At 51.0% G+C, this 14,872-nt stretch overlaps 6 protein-coding genes across 6 annotated transcripts; 3 read left to right on the forward strand and 3 right to left on the reverse strand.

Moving 5' to 3' along the window:
• Positions 1–205: 205 nt before the first annotated feature.
• Positions 206–2,576, reverse strand: C7974DRAFT_471226 (Six-hairpin glycosidase-like protein; the record flags this gene model as incomplete). The annotated part of the gene is made up of 5 exons (XM_046146496.1): positions 206–1,239; positions 1,291–2,168; positions 2,220–2,284; positions 2,335–2,452; positions 2,506–2,576. The coding sequence occupies 5 exons, from the start codon at positions 2,574–2,576 to the stop codon at positions 206–208; spliced, it is 2,166 nt and encodes a 721-aa protein (XP_045997720.1).
• Positions 2,577–2,660: 84 nt separating this feature from the next.
• C7974DRAFT_391831 (fungal-specific transcription factor domain-containing protein) lies at positions 2,661–5,768 on the reverse strand. Its single transcript, XM_046141618.1, has 4 exons — positions 5,412–5,768; positions 5,283–5,360; positions 4,629–5,233; positions 2,661–4,582 (listed from the first exon to the last, which is right to left on the reverse strand). The coding sequence occupies exons 1-4, from the start codon at positions 5,575–5,577 to the stop codon at positions 2,921–2,923; spliced, it is 2,511 nt and encodes an 836-aa protein (XP_045997721.1). The 5' UTR covers positions 5,578–5,768; the 3' UTR covers positions 2,661–2,920.
• A 5-nt stretch (positions 5,769–5,773) lies between these two features.
• Positions 5,774–8,114, forward strand: C7974DRAFT_452069 (uncharacterized protein; the record flags this gene model as incomplete). Its single annotated transcript, XM_046145809.1, has 2 exons — positions 5,774–6,754; positions 6,802–8,114. The coding sequence occupies exons 1-2, from the start codon at positions 5,959–5,961 to the stop codon at positions 8,112–8,114; spliced, it is 2,109 nt and encodes a 702-aa protein (XP_045997722.1). The 5' UTR covers positions 5,774–5,958.
• Positions 8,115–8,149: 35 nt separating this feature from the next.
• Positions 8,150–9,987, reverse strand: C7974DRAFT_333807 (Six-hairpin glycosidase-like protein). Its single transcript, XM_046139146.1, has 4 exons — positions 9,773–9,987; positions 9,629–9,716; positions 9,099–9,573; positions 8,150–9,052 (listed from the first exon to the last, which is right to left on the reverse strand). The coding sequence occupies exons 1-4, from the start codon at positions 9,808–9,810 to the stop codon at positions 8,268–8,270; spliced, it is 1,386 nt and encodes a 461-aa protein (XP_045997723.1). The 5' UTR covers positions 9,811–9,987; the 3' UTR covers positions 8,150–8,267.
• Positions 9,988–10,596: 609 nt separating this feature from the next.
• Positions 10,597–11,941, forward strand: C7974DRAFT_309819 (glycoside hydrolase superfamily; the record flags this gene model as incomplete). Its single annotated transcript, XM_046138240.1, has 2 exons — positions 10,597–11,190; positions 11,240–11,941. The coding sequence occupies 2 exons, from the start codon at positions 10,597–10,599 to the stop codon at positions 11,939–11,941; spliced, it is 1,296 nt and encodes a 431-aa protein (XP_045997724.1).
• Positions 11,942–12,712: 771 nt separating this feature from the next.
• Positions 12,713–14,588, forward strand: C7974DRAFT_391838 (major facilitator superfamily domain-containing protein). Its single transcript, XM_046141619.1, has 4 exons — positions 12,713–13,068; positions 13,119–13,601; positions 13,649–14,125; positions 14,177–14,588. Exons 1-4 carry the CDS (start codon positions 12,849–12,851, stop codon positions 14,554–14,556), a joined length of 1,560 nt encoding a protein of 519 aa, XP_045997725.1. The 5' UTR covers positions 12,713–12,848; the 3' UTR covers positions 14,557–14,588.
• The last annotated feature ends 284 nt before the right edge of the window (positions 14,589–14,872 follow it).

A 14,872-nucleotide genomic window follows, 5' to 3' on the forward strand; every position in this document is an offset into this window, starting at 1 on the left:
CGGCTGCTCTTTGCCTAGGTTTGAGTTTAAGCCGCCGCCGTTGACGCTTACCCAACTTGGAACCATGTGTAACGTTCCATATTATGATCGAGGCTCGTGCGGCCGCATGTAGAGAACCGGGTTTGTGTAGCGCGAACACGTGATTAACCTTTGCAGCATCTTAGAGCTTAGGAATGTAAACATCATTCGTTTGCAGGAAGTGTCTTTACAACGCCTTCAGAAGCCCCTCGTGTTTCACATCCCAGGTGCCGTCTTTAGGAAAGCCTGGCGCGTCGCCCTCAGAGCCCTGCCATCCAGCTGCGCAATACGCAACGGCTAGTAAGAAACCAGCGTTGCCAGGCATAAACGGCGGTGGTGTCCCTCCGTCGCCACCTCTGATGGCGAAGCCAGCGTCATCAAACTTCCAGTAGTCATAGGCAGTAAGATGATAAATCGCGCGTTCAGGGTTGCCGATCCTTGCACTGTTGATTGCGAGCACGGGGCGTCCCCATCCACGGATGCGTGCATCACCCCAGATGTCCCAGACCTTATCTGCGGTGCGCAAAGCAACAGCGGGGTCGACTGCCGGTGTGTCGGGGAGTATACCCTGAAGCATGATGAGGCTGCGCGGGTCACCAGTGAGCTTAGGGTCACTCCACCAGGAACTGTTCAGCCCGTCGTACACAGCATACAGACCATCGACGATTGGTGGCGGCGCAAGATTTGCGGCTACATGGGTCCACTTTTCGGGAACGGCTTGATTCAGTTTCCGCTTCCAGTCAATGGCGGCGTCTAACCCATAGCGCCAGTATGCGATTTCGTACGCCAAATTCCGCGTCGAGTTCGGGGGCGTGTTCTCAGTAACGCCATATGCTGGTGGTCCTAAGTCAAATTTCCCTGTTCTATTGTTGAAGCCAGGATATGACGCCATGTAGTCGGCAGTTGCAGTGAGCACTTTGTCCCAGCGTTGCAATGTCTCTCTTGTAGGATTGGCCTGATATGCCAAATTCGCAAGGTAGAAGGGGTGCGGTTGCTGCCACATGAGTACCGCATTGATGTCTCCTGGAGAGCTGACACCGGTCTCTAACTCTGTCATCTTTGGCCATCGGGCTCCTTCCCAGCCCATCGACTGCGCACGGGCGATCGAGGAAGGAAGCAATGTCTCGTATAGTTCTGGAAATACGCCGTCAAAGTATTTTTGCCTTCCCCAGGTCGACCAATGAGCAAGATGCCAGATGACCATCTCCATGTGGAATTTGCCTTCACATCGTTAGTGGCATATCGTAACATTCGCACCCAACCGTGACGTACCATACCAGCCGTTGTTCATCAGACCGCTCTCTTGAGGTGGCTGACCACTTCCTGCACTATTAACACGCACATGGTACTGAGACTTGATGATTCGCCGCTGGAGTTCAGTCGCATTGGGGTTTGCTGATGCCGTCAGATCAACGAAACCACCATTCTTCCAATATGCGTTCCACTCTCGAACGCTCTTCTCTTGGATCTTGACAGGAAAGCTGGGGACGCGGGAGTCAGGCGAGAAATGAGTGGTGAAAGCTATAGATGAGGTATTCGATACTGAACTCAGAGTGTATCGGTGTGCTGTGACGGCAGTCGAATTCGGAGGATCATTTCTGCTAAGCTTCAGGGGTGTCTGTTTCGGCCAGCGTAGGTTGATAAAGTAGCTTGTCGCTTGTAGCACATGTTGGATGTGGGCTGATGTGCGATCGCTTCCATCTCCTTCCAGTGTCGTGGTGTGATTGAGTGGGAAGTCATAGACGCCAGCAAATACCTCATACTTATACTGTGTTGAGTGGATCGGCGGGTATGGAAAGTCCAGCTCGATTTGCAGATCGCCAGAAAGGATGAGTTCAGACTCAATGCTGATTGCCACAGCATCAGAGTCAAAATCTCCCTGAGTAACAACTTTGACTGATTTACCAGCAACTTCGAAATTTGATGTCACCACTCCGCTCCACAGATCAAGCTCTTGATTTGGGCTCTTAATGTCGGCTTTTTGTAGCGTGTCCCCTTTATACCGTAAGCCAACGCGCCCAAGATTAATTCGATTTGGGTTGCCGATCAACCATTGAGTAGCTTGTCGCAATTTCGGATCTGGGATATCGTAGAAGACCTCCCGGCCGTATGTGTCCCTTGGCAAGCCCTTGTAATCGGAGGGTAACTCGCTAAGAGACCGATCAGTATGTTTAAGTTTACAATGTCTTGAAACAGCCTACCCATTGGCCGGGAGCGAATCGTTGTGCCATGCCCAAGAGGACAGGGTGTTGAAGGGCAGGAACGTCTTTCGTACATTTATCAGTCTCGGAGATCACTAATGGCGTCTTGACATACCTGAAGACCGGTATTATCTACGTTGAACGCGAAGTTTCCATTGCCAACTTGGAGAGGGGTTGTCTCGTTATTGATCAAGCTATTGCGTTTGATGTTGAATTGCGAAACGACCTTTTCCCTAAATGTAGCATCAGCGCACCGTCAATGCATCTTTGATGAGAAGAAGCCTACCTATCAATCTTGCCAATCACCAACGACGGTACCAGCAAGATGTACAGAAGTCGCGGCAAGTTGAGCCACATTGTGTGTTTGTTGCTGGTGCTAAGCTATTCTCTCATGGGGCCAGACTGGCTTTGAAGTACCGATTCAATTCATAATCTGACATTGCATCCTTTGACAATCGTCGAATGACCCCGTGGGGAGGCCTGGCTCCGGGGTAAATGTAGACCGAATGACATATGGGCTGCTGATCTTGATGAGAATCGGGCTAGCGTGCGACTTAAATTGGGGTTCCCCTCTGTGCACCCTGATTGATTTTTCCGGTTGGCATATCCCGCTACAACAACTAAGCATGACAAAGTCCAATCTATGTGTATTAATGTCTGATATGTTCGTACAAATATTGTGACAAGTGAATCGGCACTCCTTACTGCCATCTATAAGCGTCCCCCGGCAAGAAAAAGTTTGCCTCCTCGAAAGTAATAACGCGATCCATATCAAGGAACTGGGAATCCATAAACGTGTCGGAAAGGCTTAATAGAGACTGATCCTGCATAGCCTGTTGGTTTCCGGGTGCACCGGGGATGCCATTGAAGTGAGCACCTGGGGCAACACCGTGCCCTAAGTGGAAAACATGTCGTCCTTGTTTGGAATGGGCGGCGTTTGGATGCAGTGCCCCATTCGCGGCTGTGACTCCTCTCGGCGACATCGCGTCGAGATTCGGACCATGTACAGATGGCTGTGCGGCGTACTCGATCGGAGAGGCCCCAGCGGCCCCAGAAAGTGATGCTCTTTGTCGTGGGCTGAGCGTTGTGTGTACGCTATTTAGACTATGATGTCTTGCATGGGTCAAGTTCGGCCGCTCTTGCGCAAAGCTACCCGTCCGCTGCAATGGAGTCATGACGTTCATAGGGCTAACATACTGCTGTGGCTCTAGCGACGTACAAGTATGATCGTAGAAGTCAAACCGATAGTTTGGATCTTGCGAACATGCTTCCTGAAGCCGTTCCAGGTGTTGCGCATATATGCCTGCCTGGTTTGCTGGTCGTGATTCCGCGTCACTGGCCGCATTATGTTCCCATCTCTTTGACATCTCCCATAGGTCTCGGACAATCCGGCCAAACTCAGGTCGAAGCGGACTTTGGTGACGCTCGAATAAAAGAGCCTTGGCAGCGACAAACGCGCAGAAAGCAAACTGGACGTTGACGAACGGGATAGGAGTGTAGATCAGGAACTTGCTGACAATATTCGAGGTCTCAATCGCAGCAAGCTCACACGTTTGAGCGCTGCACTCCTTTGGCAAAGCCACGTAGTCATTCCAGCTCCTTGCAGGAAACGCAATAGGGTGATGGAGCAGAATCATAGAAGTGTTGTGGGTGATGTGTGCGAGAGTCAGGTTCGGGTCCATATTAATCACGGTCCTGTCCTCGGAGATGTTTGAATCCTTCCAACGGGCCGGCAAGAACAACTTCCACTGTACCAATCTCAAGTCAAGTTCCTTGAACCGAGTGAGCCAACTGACCGCATGTTCTTTGTCCTGAGCATTGATCCTCTGCTGCAGGAAGAATGTCGTCACTTGACTGAGCGACTCTGTAGCTTCCACACAATATGCAAAGGCACCTAGTTTCGATGCATCGATGTAACCATTGGCAGAGTTTGGGCTGGCTCCTTGAGGTTGCTCTGCAACGGGGTCTTCTTCACTGTACGGAGCAGGTACATTCGCCAGGGACCGACCGATTCGTGCGGCCGCTTTGTTCCATATTCCAAAGTAGGGCGTAACGACGGGCTCTTCACGAGTAAAGTACCCACCATCCGCGGGTAGACGTCGATGCACATCGTCGGAGGTCAAGCTTGTGTCCCAGCCTGTCGTCACGGAACAGAAACGGTCGAGCATGAATATAATCCAGAACAATCGTCTACGCTCCTCAAGCTCAGTCCAGTCGTTAGACGGTTGGGCCAGCCGCACAGGTCGCATGAGTAAGCTAGATTGCGATGCAGCGGATGGCTCGGTAGAGAGCTGAAGGTAACCGATGGTCCTTGTCAGGCTGCCGATCAGTGGCCACGCGCGGTGGTTCTTGCCGTCATTGAGCTGTGGTGTGTGAGCGACTGACTTGAAGGTCGTGAAAAGTACCCACGTAGTCAAAAACGATGAAGATTAGCGCCTGCAGACTTTCGACAGACACCGACCGAATCGCGTGCGTTTCAACGATGATTCGAGAAAAACTTGATTGTCGCTGGATCTCATCCTCGTCCATGAATAGGACATTTGGGTCCATGTGGCGCAACGCCACAGCAACCAGGGCGTGCAGAACAAGTAGCAATCCATTACTGCAGATACCTTCGCTGACCCTACTCTGAAGCCTTTTCTTATGTAGATACGGGATCCAGTGATGGAAGGACGTTGTGAAGAAGTCAACGACTTTCAGAAGCACAGCTTGAGAAGGCAGGTGCTGTGCAAGGTCGAGCTCCTCAGTAGCAAACAGCCAGCGCTCGGCTTCGGGCTCAACATATTTGCGCTTCAGAGGGTTCGACGCTGTATCACCCTCATGTGTTGATACACTGTTTGGCGGTAGTTCCTTGGGTGGAGGCGCCGTCACATCATTATCGCTCTGGGCTGGATCTTCTACATTGGCACGTGACTCGTAGCGAGGGATGTCAACATCGGCCTGATGTTCTGGCTCTCCATTGTACTGCGGTCGGATGTTTCCAGACTCATCTAGCAAGATTTTTTCCAGGAAAGCTATTGATGTTAGAGATGTTGTGACATTCAGAAACGCACTGCCGCGTACCCACGCGACGCGTCAAAGCCTCCACTGCTCCGGGCTTCAACCCTGGCTTCTGCTTTGGATTATACACGCACTCAGTTGCTGAGGTCGAGGTCAGCATCGCACGACCGGCACAAGACGATACGCGCTTACATAACCTTAGACAGTGCGAGCAGACTGGAGTGTCCCTTGAGCACCGCAGCTTTCGCTTCTTGCACGACGCGCAAGCCGGCTGATCTTCGCCGACAACCGATGGGCCGTCGTCGTCGCCGTTGTGGCTTCCATTGCCCACGGAGAAATTGGTCCAGCCCGCCGACATCTGTACGACATCCTCAATCGTTAGTGAGAAAGGGATTGTGGAGAGGATGGGCGCGGCGGGCGTCGGATTAAATCAGATTGACCCTCCACCCCGCTTGTGGAGCTAGCCTCGTGTCCGGCTGATCACCCCACCTGGAGAGCCACCCGACCCCAGTTTTCAAACCGCCCACCTGCAGGCCAATCTTGATGGTGTACGACGGTTGGAGACCGGGCGGATGTATTGCCAGGACAGGTCGAGGCTAGATGTGGCGCGATGAGATCCGATAGTACGCCGACATGAACGCGCCAGGTACGCCGATGCCAAACGTCGTAAATTGTCCACCAAGAACGCTCAGCAGCAGCACCAAGGTCTTCCAGGCTGTGTTTACGACCCCGCAGTGAGATGCCACCCCTCGCTGGTTTCTCCGATAATGCTTTCAGCACGTATGCCGACTTTAAAGTAGGTGCCATATCACTGCTCCGTGCGCTAAAGCCTTACCAATCTGCCGGTGGTGCACGCATCAGACTGCCATTGGCAACTGGTACTCATTTCGATGATGTCGCGGCGCAGCTTGAAGGGTTTGCGCGCGCGTTGTGGGCCGTTGGCACGCTTTTACACTCCAATTCTACCACAGAGGACGAGCACAATGAGCTGATCCGCCCATACATCGATGGACTGGCAAATGGCACCAATCCTGTGCACCATGAGTATTGGGGCCCTGTGGTGCTTCGGGATCAGCGTATGGTTGAGATGGAGATCATTTCCTATGCCTTGCTCGTAGCACCGGATGCCATGTTCCACTCACAGACTACTGAAGCAAAACACAACATCACAGAATGGCTCAAGACGATCAATGGCAAGGATTTCCCAACGACCAACTGGCTTTGGTTCCGCGTCATGACGAATCTCGCGTTGATCAAAGTCTGTGGAATCCCTAGTGATGAGGTTGTCAACGCGATGAAAGAAGACTTGGATCTGATGGAACGGTTTTATCTTGGTCAAGGTTGGGCGGCAGATGGCATGTGGAGCGAAGATGGCGGCCGCCAGGCTGACTACTACTCTGGAAGCTTTGCTATACAGTTCTCGCAGCTCATATATGCAAAAATGGCGCAAGACTTCGATCCTGAGCGGTGTGACAGATTCCGAAGTCGCGCGAAAGAGTTTGCTGCGACGTTCTGGAGATACTTCGATGCCAATGGTAAGATCTTGGGTACATTCATAAAGTTTCTAAGCTAACTCCGATAGGCGCTGCCATCCCGTTTGGTCGGAGCTTGACTTATAGATTTGCGTTCGCTGGCTTTTGGTCAGCTGCAGCATTTGCTGAGGTTGACCTCCCTGCGCCTGTAAACGACTGGGGAGTAGTCAAAGGCATTTTGCTCCGTCATTTTCGTTGGTGGAGCAACAAGCCCGATATCTTCAACATTGATGGTTGTTTGAATATCGGCTTTGCATATCAGAACTATTACATGTGCGAAGACTACAACTCGCCGCAATCTGTTTACTGGGCTCTGAAGTCGTTCCTTGCTCTTGGTCTACCAGATGACCACCCCTTCTGGACTGCAGAGGAGAAGCCTCTCCCCAACGACTCTGCATTGGCTACTGCTGTGGATCCACCAATGCATGTCGTGTGCAATACAGGCAATCACCATTACCTCTTGTCATCTGGCCAGTTCTGCCCCTGGCCTCTCAAAGCTACAGAAGCCAAGTACGGGAAATCTGCATATTCTTCGCATTTCGGATTCAGCGTGCCCACTGGACCTCTGCTTCAACAAATGGCGCCAGACAGCACGATAGCAATAAGCAAAGATGGTGGCGATACATGGCGCGTACCTTGGAAAGTCCGCACAAACGAACAATGTGTCAAAGCATCATTGAAAAGTGGAGACGAGATCGTGGAGAAGATACCGATCTTTCAGAGTCTCTGGAAACCGTGGAGAGACGCCGATGTCAACGTTAGAACAATCTTGGTTGCACCTTGCTCGAGATGGCCGGACTGGTATGTGCGGCTCACTAGCATCGCCAACCTAGGTGCAATCGCCGTCACCATCAATGTATCTGAAGGTGGCTTCTCAATTCAAGGGCGAGGTTCCGAGAAAGGAGAAGTTCTACCAGTCTTGGAAGGGAATGCGGATATCAAAGCCAGCAAGGATACTTCATTTCCACAAGCCACTTTGGAGTCTCAAACCGGTGCGTTGATATGTTCGGACGCCGGAGCGAGTGGCATCAAGGCCATTACTTTGCGCAGAGATGGTGGAGATGAACTCACTCCTGGAGATTTAGTCTCTTCTGGTCAAGTTCTCAAGCCGGATGCGAATACGAATCTCGTGTGGCAAAGGACCCTGATCCCGACAATCAGGTCTGAGACCCGCATGATCAAGCAAGGGGATAGCGTACAATTCGTTTCCGCGGTCTTTTCGCTTGCGAGAACGTCTGACAGGGTTGCGCGGTACGACGCACTGGACCTTTCCAAGCTGTGGAATGACATTCCAGTTGTCCGTACTACCAGTAAAGAAGGGAAGACGGATGAAACTTATATCGACATACAAATGAGCCAGTAAACAAGTCAAAATTGTCGCTCATGCCAAAAAATATTATTCTATTCAACTGAAATCGAGCGCCGTGCTGATCAGTCCAAAGTTCTATCCATGATGACGACACAGAAAGCTTCATGTTCTTAAACACAAAAATCATCAATCGGTACTGAATGCTGTCTAAAGAAGCCCCGCTCGCAACAGCTTGTTCCCAAACTCCAACAGGTAGTAATCTGCGTAGACCAACCCGTGATCCTTGTACTTCTGATGGGCATCTGGATTCCAGTTTGTTGTGCTATTCCTCAGAATCGCATCAAACCCACTCTCCTTGACCTTGATCTCCGCCGCCCCAGCACCATTGGTCAAAGCCTTTCCTGGTGTCTCGAAAGATGCATGATCATGGTCATACGACATCTCAAGCGTCTGGCTGACAATCTGCAGTGCAATATCGAGGAAGTCTGTGGATGCGTCGACCAACTGTGATGCTTCTGAAGCTGGTAATGATTGGAGAGACTGGTGAATGCTAAGGAGGCCGTTTGCGGTCGCCATAGCAGCGGAGACGTCGCGTAGTGGCTCATTTGGATCGTCAATTGGCGCGTCAAAATCCCACAACGGTACAAGCGGGTGGTGCCATTTGCCCTCGCCTTCCTTACAGCGTCGCAGAAAATACTCTGCGCATTTGATCGCTGTTGAAAGGTACTTCGTATCCTTAGTCCAAGTATAGACTTGTGCAAAACCCATGATGGCCCATGCTTGCCCACGGCTCCATGTTGAGTCGTCCTTGTGGCCTTGGTTGGTCATTTTCGCTTGTGGAAGACCAGTAGCTGGGTCGAAATTGACGAGATGGTAGGAGGAAAAGTCCGGGCGCAGAATTTCGTGGATGATGGAGTCGGCGTGCTGGGTTGCAATATCTATGAGCTTCTGATCGTGTTGATTATGACCGACATAGTAAAGCAGATCAAGGTCTGCAGGCGTCAGTGCAAGCAATCAAAGTATTTGTCGAGAACTTACTGCACATGCTATCTATGATGACGAGGAAGTTCTTGTTCATGTCGGTGATAGAGTAGCGATCATTGATGGCGACATCCCAGCTTCTGATAGCTTTGACCTTCTCGTCGTACCGCGAAGCAAGAGCATACGCGGCGTTGATAACGGACTGTAAACTCTCTTTATTTCCTGTCAGTTCCCAGTCTTTTTGCAATGCAGGTTGAACGATGAAGCCCATATCATGTGTGTCGGTCCGTGAGCTCATTTGGTTGATTGCAACATTCCAGTGTCGGCCAACTTTCAGCAATTGATCCTGGAATTGAGATCGAATGTGCTCAGGGACGTCCAAGGCTTGTGGGTAGCGTACAGCCCGCTCAATTATTGTGTAAATGCAACCTGGGAAGAAGCCGCATGTCCAGAAGTCTGCTTCGCGCTCTTCATACCGTCCTGCATTGGAGCCAACTTGGGGCACAGTGTGCGGGTAGGTAGGGAGTGGTGCCTAAGGATTGTTGGTTCATGAGTGATCACAAGTCCACTGGGATCGAAGTACTGACCTCTTGCTTGAAACCTCGTTGCGCAACTTGGAACACTTTCGCAGCTACGTTCTCCGAATATATCTTGCTCAAGTCGATACCTCGGATGCTATCGGTAGAACCTTTATCAGCTGCTCACGTCCATTGTACGGTGGTATTGCTCACCTCGACGTTGGCACTTTTGTCTCGATAGTACCAACCATCTTGGTGCCCGAGAAGAAATTATTCAGATTTCGTATTCCGTAGATATAGCGGGTCTCCAATTCTTGGAGAATCAATTTTCGCTTGGCTGACGCTGCTGCAGATGCTGCAACTGCTGGACTATCGACCGATGAGAAGTTGTCGAAGTCGTGTAACACGAACAGCCAAGATACTTCCTCGCTATTCGTACGTTGTAAATCGATTAACCTATCGATAACGGAGTAACCGATGGCGTTGTGAGAGGTGGGTGCTCGGGATCGGTATTACCCCGAGGTCCGTCGCTCAAAGCAGACTTCTTCCGTCAGCCGGCTCGGCAGAATGCAGGAGGAGCCCCGGCCACGGACTTTTCTTCAGGATTGAACCAATCTACGACATCAAACGATTTGGCCTCTAACTCTGATTTGCGGCAATGCACGCCACGCCGGCACCATACGCTAGACCCTCCCGTACAGGAAGTTGCTTGTGTCTCCCAAGGCTTTCGTTAGTGAGCTACGTCATGTGCACCAGCATTTTTCCAGGAAGGCTTCCCATTTCCGGACATTTGTTAGATTGCGATATACACGTGCTAGACTCGGCCTTCTCACGTCTGCTTGACTGTAATGTGTTCCCCATAATTTCTCCAGAGTGTAGCTTAGGTCCGGGGAAACTGGCAGGAAGCTAACATTAGTGCCCGCATTCTGTACGAATGGCGCATAGCAGAGCTGTGATATGTATATAATAGTGCCGAAGTCTGGGGTCGGAAGATGATCAAGAGAAAAATCGTTGAGTGCACGTTGATTAGTGCAATCATGCGGTTTACCGACTTCACCCCAGTGCTTCTGCTGAGCACCCTCGCGTCTGCTCTTCCAGAGGTCAAGCGTGCTGCTACACTTCCCCTCTCAACCAAGGGTCGCGACATCATCGATGCCAATGGCGAAATCTTCCACTTTGTTTCCACGAACTGGCCAGGCCACCAGGAGGTCATGGTGCCTGAGGGTCTCCAGCATTCCTCCATCAAAGACATTGTTTCCTGGTTCCCAAAATTTGGCCTGAACTCTGTCCGCCTGACGTTTGCGATTGAGATGATCGACGACTACTACAGCAACAGTACGAACCAGACACTGGAGAAGAGCTTCATCAATTCACTTGGTGTAGTAAATGGTACCATTGTACTCAACCAGATCCTAGAGAAGAACCCAGAGTTCACCAAAGATACCACACGGTTTGAGGTTTGGGACGCCGTTGCTAAGGAGCTTTCAAATCAAGGCGTTATCATTCACTTGGACAACCATGTCAGCAAGGCATTCTGGTGTTGTGCAGATAATGACGGTAATGGCTGGTTCGGTGAGAAGTTCTTCGATGTTGAGAAGTGGAAGCGCGGTCTAGCTTTCATGGCAGGACATGTGAGTCTGATCGCAAATTTCTCATGAAAATGAATACTGACACCTTCAGGCAAAGAAGAACTGGCCTACGTATTCCTCCATGGGTCTTCGCAACGAACTTCGCAGCGCCACTGTTGCTGAGCCGGTCGATTGGTACACCTGGTACGTCCGAATGACGGAAGCAGCCAACGCTGTATACGAGGCAGATCCAGATGGCCTCATTTTCTTCTCTGGTCTCTCATACGACACCTACATTGATCCCATACCGCTTGGCAAGACGCTCAGCGGCACGGCTGGCAAACCATCGGCCAACAAGACTGCCGTTTTCAGGCCCGAAGACTTTGCTTTCAAGGACAAGATCGTGCTAGAGATCCACAAGTATGATTTCGAAGCCACTCAAGACAACTGCGAAACTTTCAAGAGCAAGTGGTACAAGAAGGGCTTTCAAAGTGTCAACCCTGATGACCCTGCCACCAAGTATCTTTTCCCCATGGTCATCTCCGAATGGGGTTTCATTCACAATGGAACATACTGGAACCAGACTACTTATGCGAAGTGCCTGATCGAAATGGTTGAACAGTACCAAGTAAGCTGGATGCACTGGGATATATCAGGTTCTTTTTACCTGCAGACTCGCCCAGGCAGGAAGCCACAAGAGTCTATCCAGGGATTGGAAGAGTTTTGGGGGCTGTTGAACTATAACTGGACAGCCATCCGCTCTCCAATTACCCTTGAGAACAGCCTGTACAAAATGATTGGGGCTTTGAAGTGAAGCAATACGCCTACGTAGAATTGAAATGAATTCGTTCCTCACACTCTCGATGATTAGAATGACAGTCAACACGTTGCAAAATAAGACTTGGCCTGTATTGTAGAACAACAAAACAGACATTTAATGATTTACTCCGCATCTCTGGTGAGGATCCCTGTCCTGCGGAAATGAATACTAAGTAGTAAGGTTAGGATGACAACTCCAAAAAATTCCCTATGGCTTGACACTGCCTCATTGATGAAATTTTTGACTGGAATCAGGAGCCCCCTGATGTACTCTAACGCTTGGAAACATCCTACATCAGTGATGATGGAAGACTTCAAACTTTTTGGCACATCGTCTCTCCCAGGAGGCCTGGTCTATGACGTCATCGACCTAATTTTCCGTCACACTCGGTCGCGAATCTCTCACGGATGGCAATTTCCAAGACGATTAGGATTACAACAAATCGTCCCAAGCCAAACCAAGGCGTACGCACCGCTCATTTGCATGGTTAAACCTTCAACGGTCAGACCTCGGTACAACGTTCGCCGACACCGCCTCGCGTAGGCGCATGGCATGTTCTTCACCCTTGCTTGAGGCGTCTGGTGATCGTCCCACGAATATCGCCTTCGGTTTTGCAGATGCTCCAGGAGTTCACAACCGGGCGTGCATCGGGCGAATTCCCTCTTGGGCGCTGCTCGTGGAGAAATACCCCGGTCTTGGTATCCCCCGCAATGCGCCAGACCCGTTATAGAAATAGACCGCTGCCCGTGACACGAACAACGGCGTCGCTTGCCAACCTTCACGTCAAGCGACGCACCATGTACATATTACGGTGCTGGGGATGATCAGAAGTCGTCACAATCCAGGTTGACGGGTATTTCTTCAATAACGGCCGGCTACCACCCCTTACCAGGCACTCGCAATGGCGGCAACAACAACACCCCGAGACGAGACCGCAGGCGTGGAGGGCAGGACTGGCGAGTTCAGCACCAACGTCATTGCTCCCACCGATGCTCCCAAACGGTCGCCATGGAAAGCCTGGATGTACCTGTGGGAATGGTATCCAAAGCACTATCCCGAGGAGGAGAGGAAGCTGTTGAGGAAAATGGACGCCTGTCTATTGACCTTCTGCTCATTCATGTGTAAGCCACACCTGCACTACATGCAGGCAACCAGATACTGATATCGGCAGTCTTCCTCAAATGGCTTGATTCGTCAAACATCAATAATGCATATGTCTCTGGCATGAAGGAGGAGCTGAACCTCTATGGAAACCAGTATTCGCTCTTTGGTACATTCTACAACTGTGGATACCTAGTCTTTCAGATTCCTTCTCTACTGCTGCTTTCCCGTCCAAAGATTGCAAAGTACTATCTTCCCTTGATGGAGGTCCTGTGGTCGATCGTCACCTTCACCCAGTCGCAGATGCGAAACGAACGTGACATCTACGGCACTCGATTCCTGCTTGGTCTTCTTGAGACACCAGTAGCTTCGGGTACTACATACGTACTTGGATCGTGGTACAAGCCTGAGGAGGTCTTCAAACGTACTGGTGTGTGGTATGTTTCGAACAACATCGCCGTCATGTTCGGTGGATACCTGCAAGCGGCTGCGTACAAGAACCTTAATGGTGTTGGCGGAATGGCAGGCTGGCGATGGCTCTTCATCATTGATGGTAAGTCATCAAATATCTGATAGTGATTCGCATGCTGACAACACTAGGTGTTATCTCCCTCCCGATCGCTCTTGCTGGCTTCCTCATCTTCCCCGGCCTCCCTAGCAGCTCGAAGCCATGGTGGCTCACCCCTGCCGAACACACCCTAGCGAGGACCCGCGTAGCAGAGGCCGGTATCGCCCCAAGTTCAAAGCTGAGTTGGTCTATCATCAAGCGCACTCTTCGACGATGGGAGTTCTATATGGGTCTTCTGACCTACACATTCTTCCTGTCCTCCTCATACCCCCACGGCCAGATGGCACTCTGGCTCAAGGACCAAGCCGCGAAGTTCCCCGGCAGCTACACTGTCCCGCAGATCAACACCATCCCGACCGGCGCTCAGGGTGTCTCCGTTGTCGCTGCGCTTCTCGCAACGTCGCTTTGCATGATCTACCCTCTGTGGTCCATCTTCTCCATCGTCCAGACTATCTACATCATCGCCAACATCCTGCTCCTCGTCTGGGTCATCCCCAAGGGTCTCCACTGTAAGCCACACGTCTCTCCCAACTATCGAACACACAAACTAACAACTGCAGTCGCATGCTACTACCTCCTCGGCGTATCCGCAGCCATAACCCCCATCCTGATGCCCTTCATAAACATGGCTCTACGCGACGACGCCGAAGCCCGCGCCATCACTGTTGGCGGCATGCTGACCGCCGGTTGGGCTGTGTTCTCATTCTACCCGATCACGGTGTTCCCTGTAGTCGAAGCACCACGCTGGACGAAGGGGTACTCGGTCAACATATGCTTTATCGTCGGCTGCTGGGTGTGCTTCGTCACCATGCAGTATTTGTACAAGAGGAGCGAGAAAGCCAAGCAGCAGCAATTCTTGGGGGCGGCGAGAGATGAGGAGGACAGCTTGAGTGATAAGAAGATGGATGATATTAAGGAGCATGTAGAGGAGCGAAGGTAGATGAGTGGACAGTGTTGGCTGTGAGAGTGGGGAAAAGTAAGATGTTATACCCAAATGATGATTATTCAATACTTTGACTTCAACGCTGCGTTCATTTGATCAAATTCCGTTTGTGGATGTTGTGCGACGTCGGCCAGTGGCCGCTTTTGTGCATGTGTCACATGCTTCCATGGCTCGTGCTTACTTCAACGGAGCCACTTGGAGAATCCTCCACATTGTAGTAACTTGGCAGGATAATGAAAACATTCATGACATTGACATTTGGTTTCTCCGCGTGTTAGGGATTTCACCATATTAGCACTAAACACATTTTCTC

Source organism: Boeremia exigua (assembly GCF_020726555.1).
Source record: "Boeremia exigua strain MPI-SDFR-AT-0100 chromosome Unknown C7974scaffold_5, whole genome shotgun sequence".
Taxonomy (NCBI): Eukaryota; Fungi; Ascomycota; class Dothideomycetes; order Pleosporales; family Didymellaceae; genus Boeremia; species Boeremia exigua.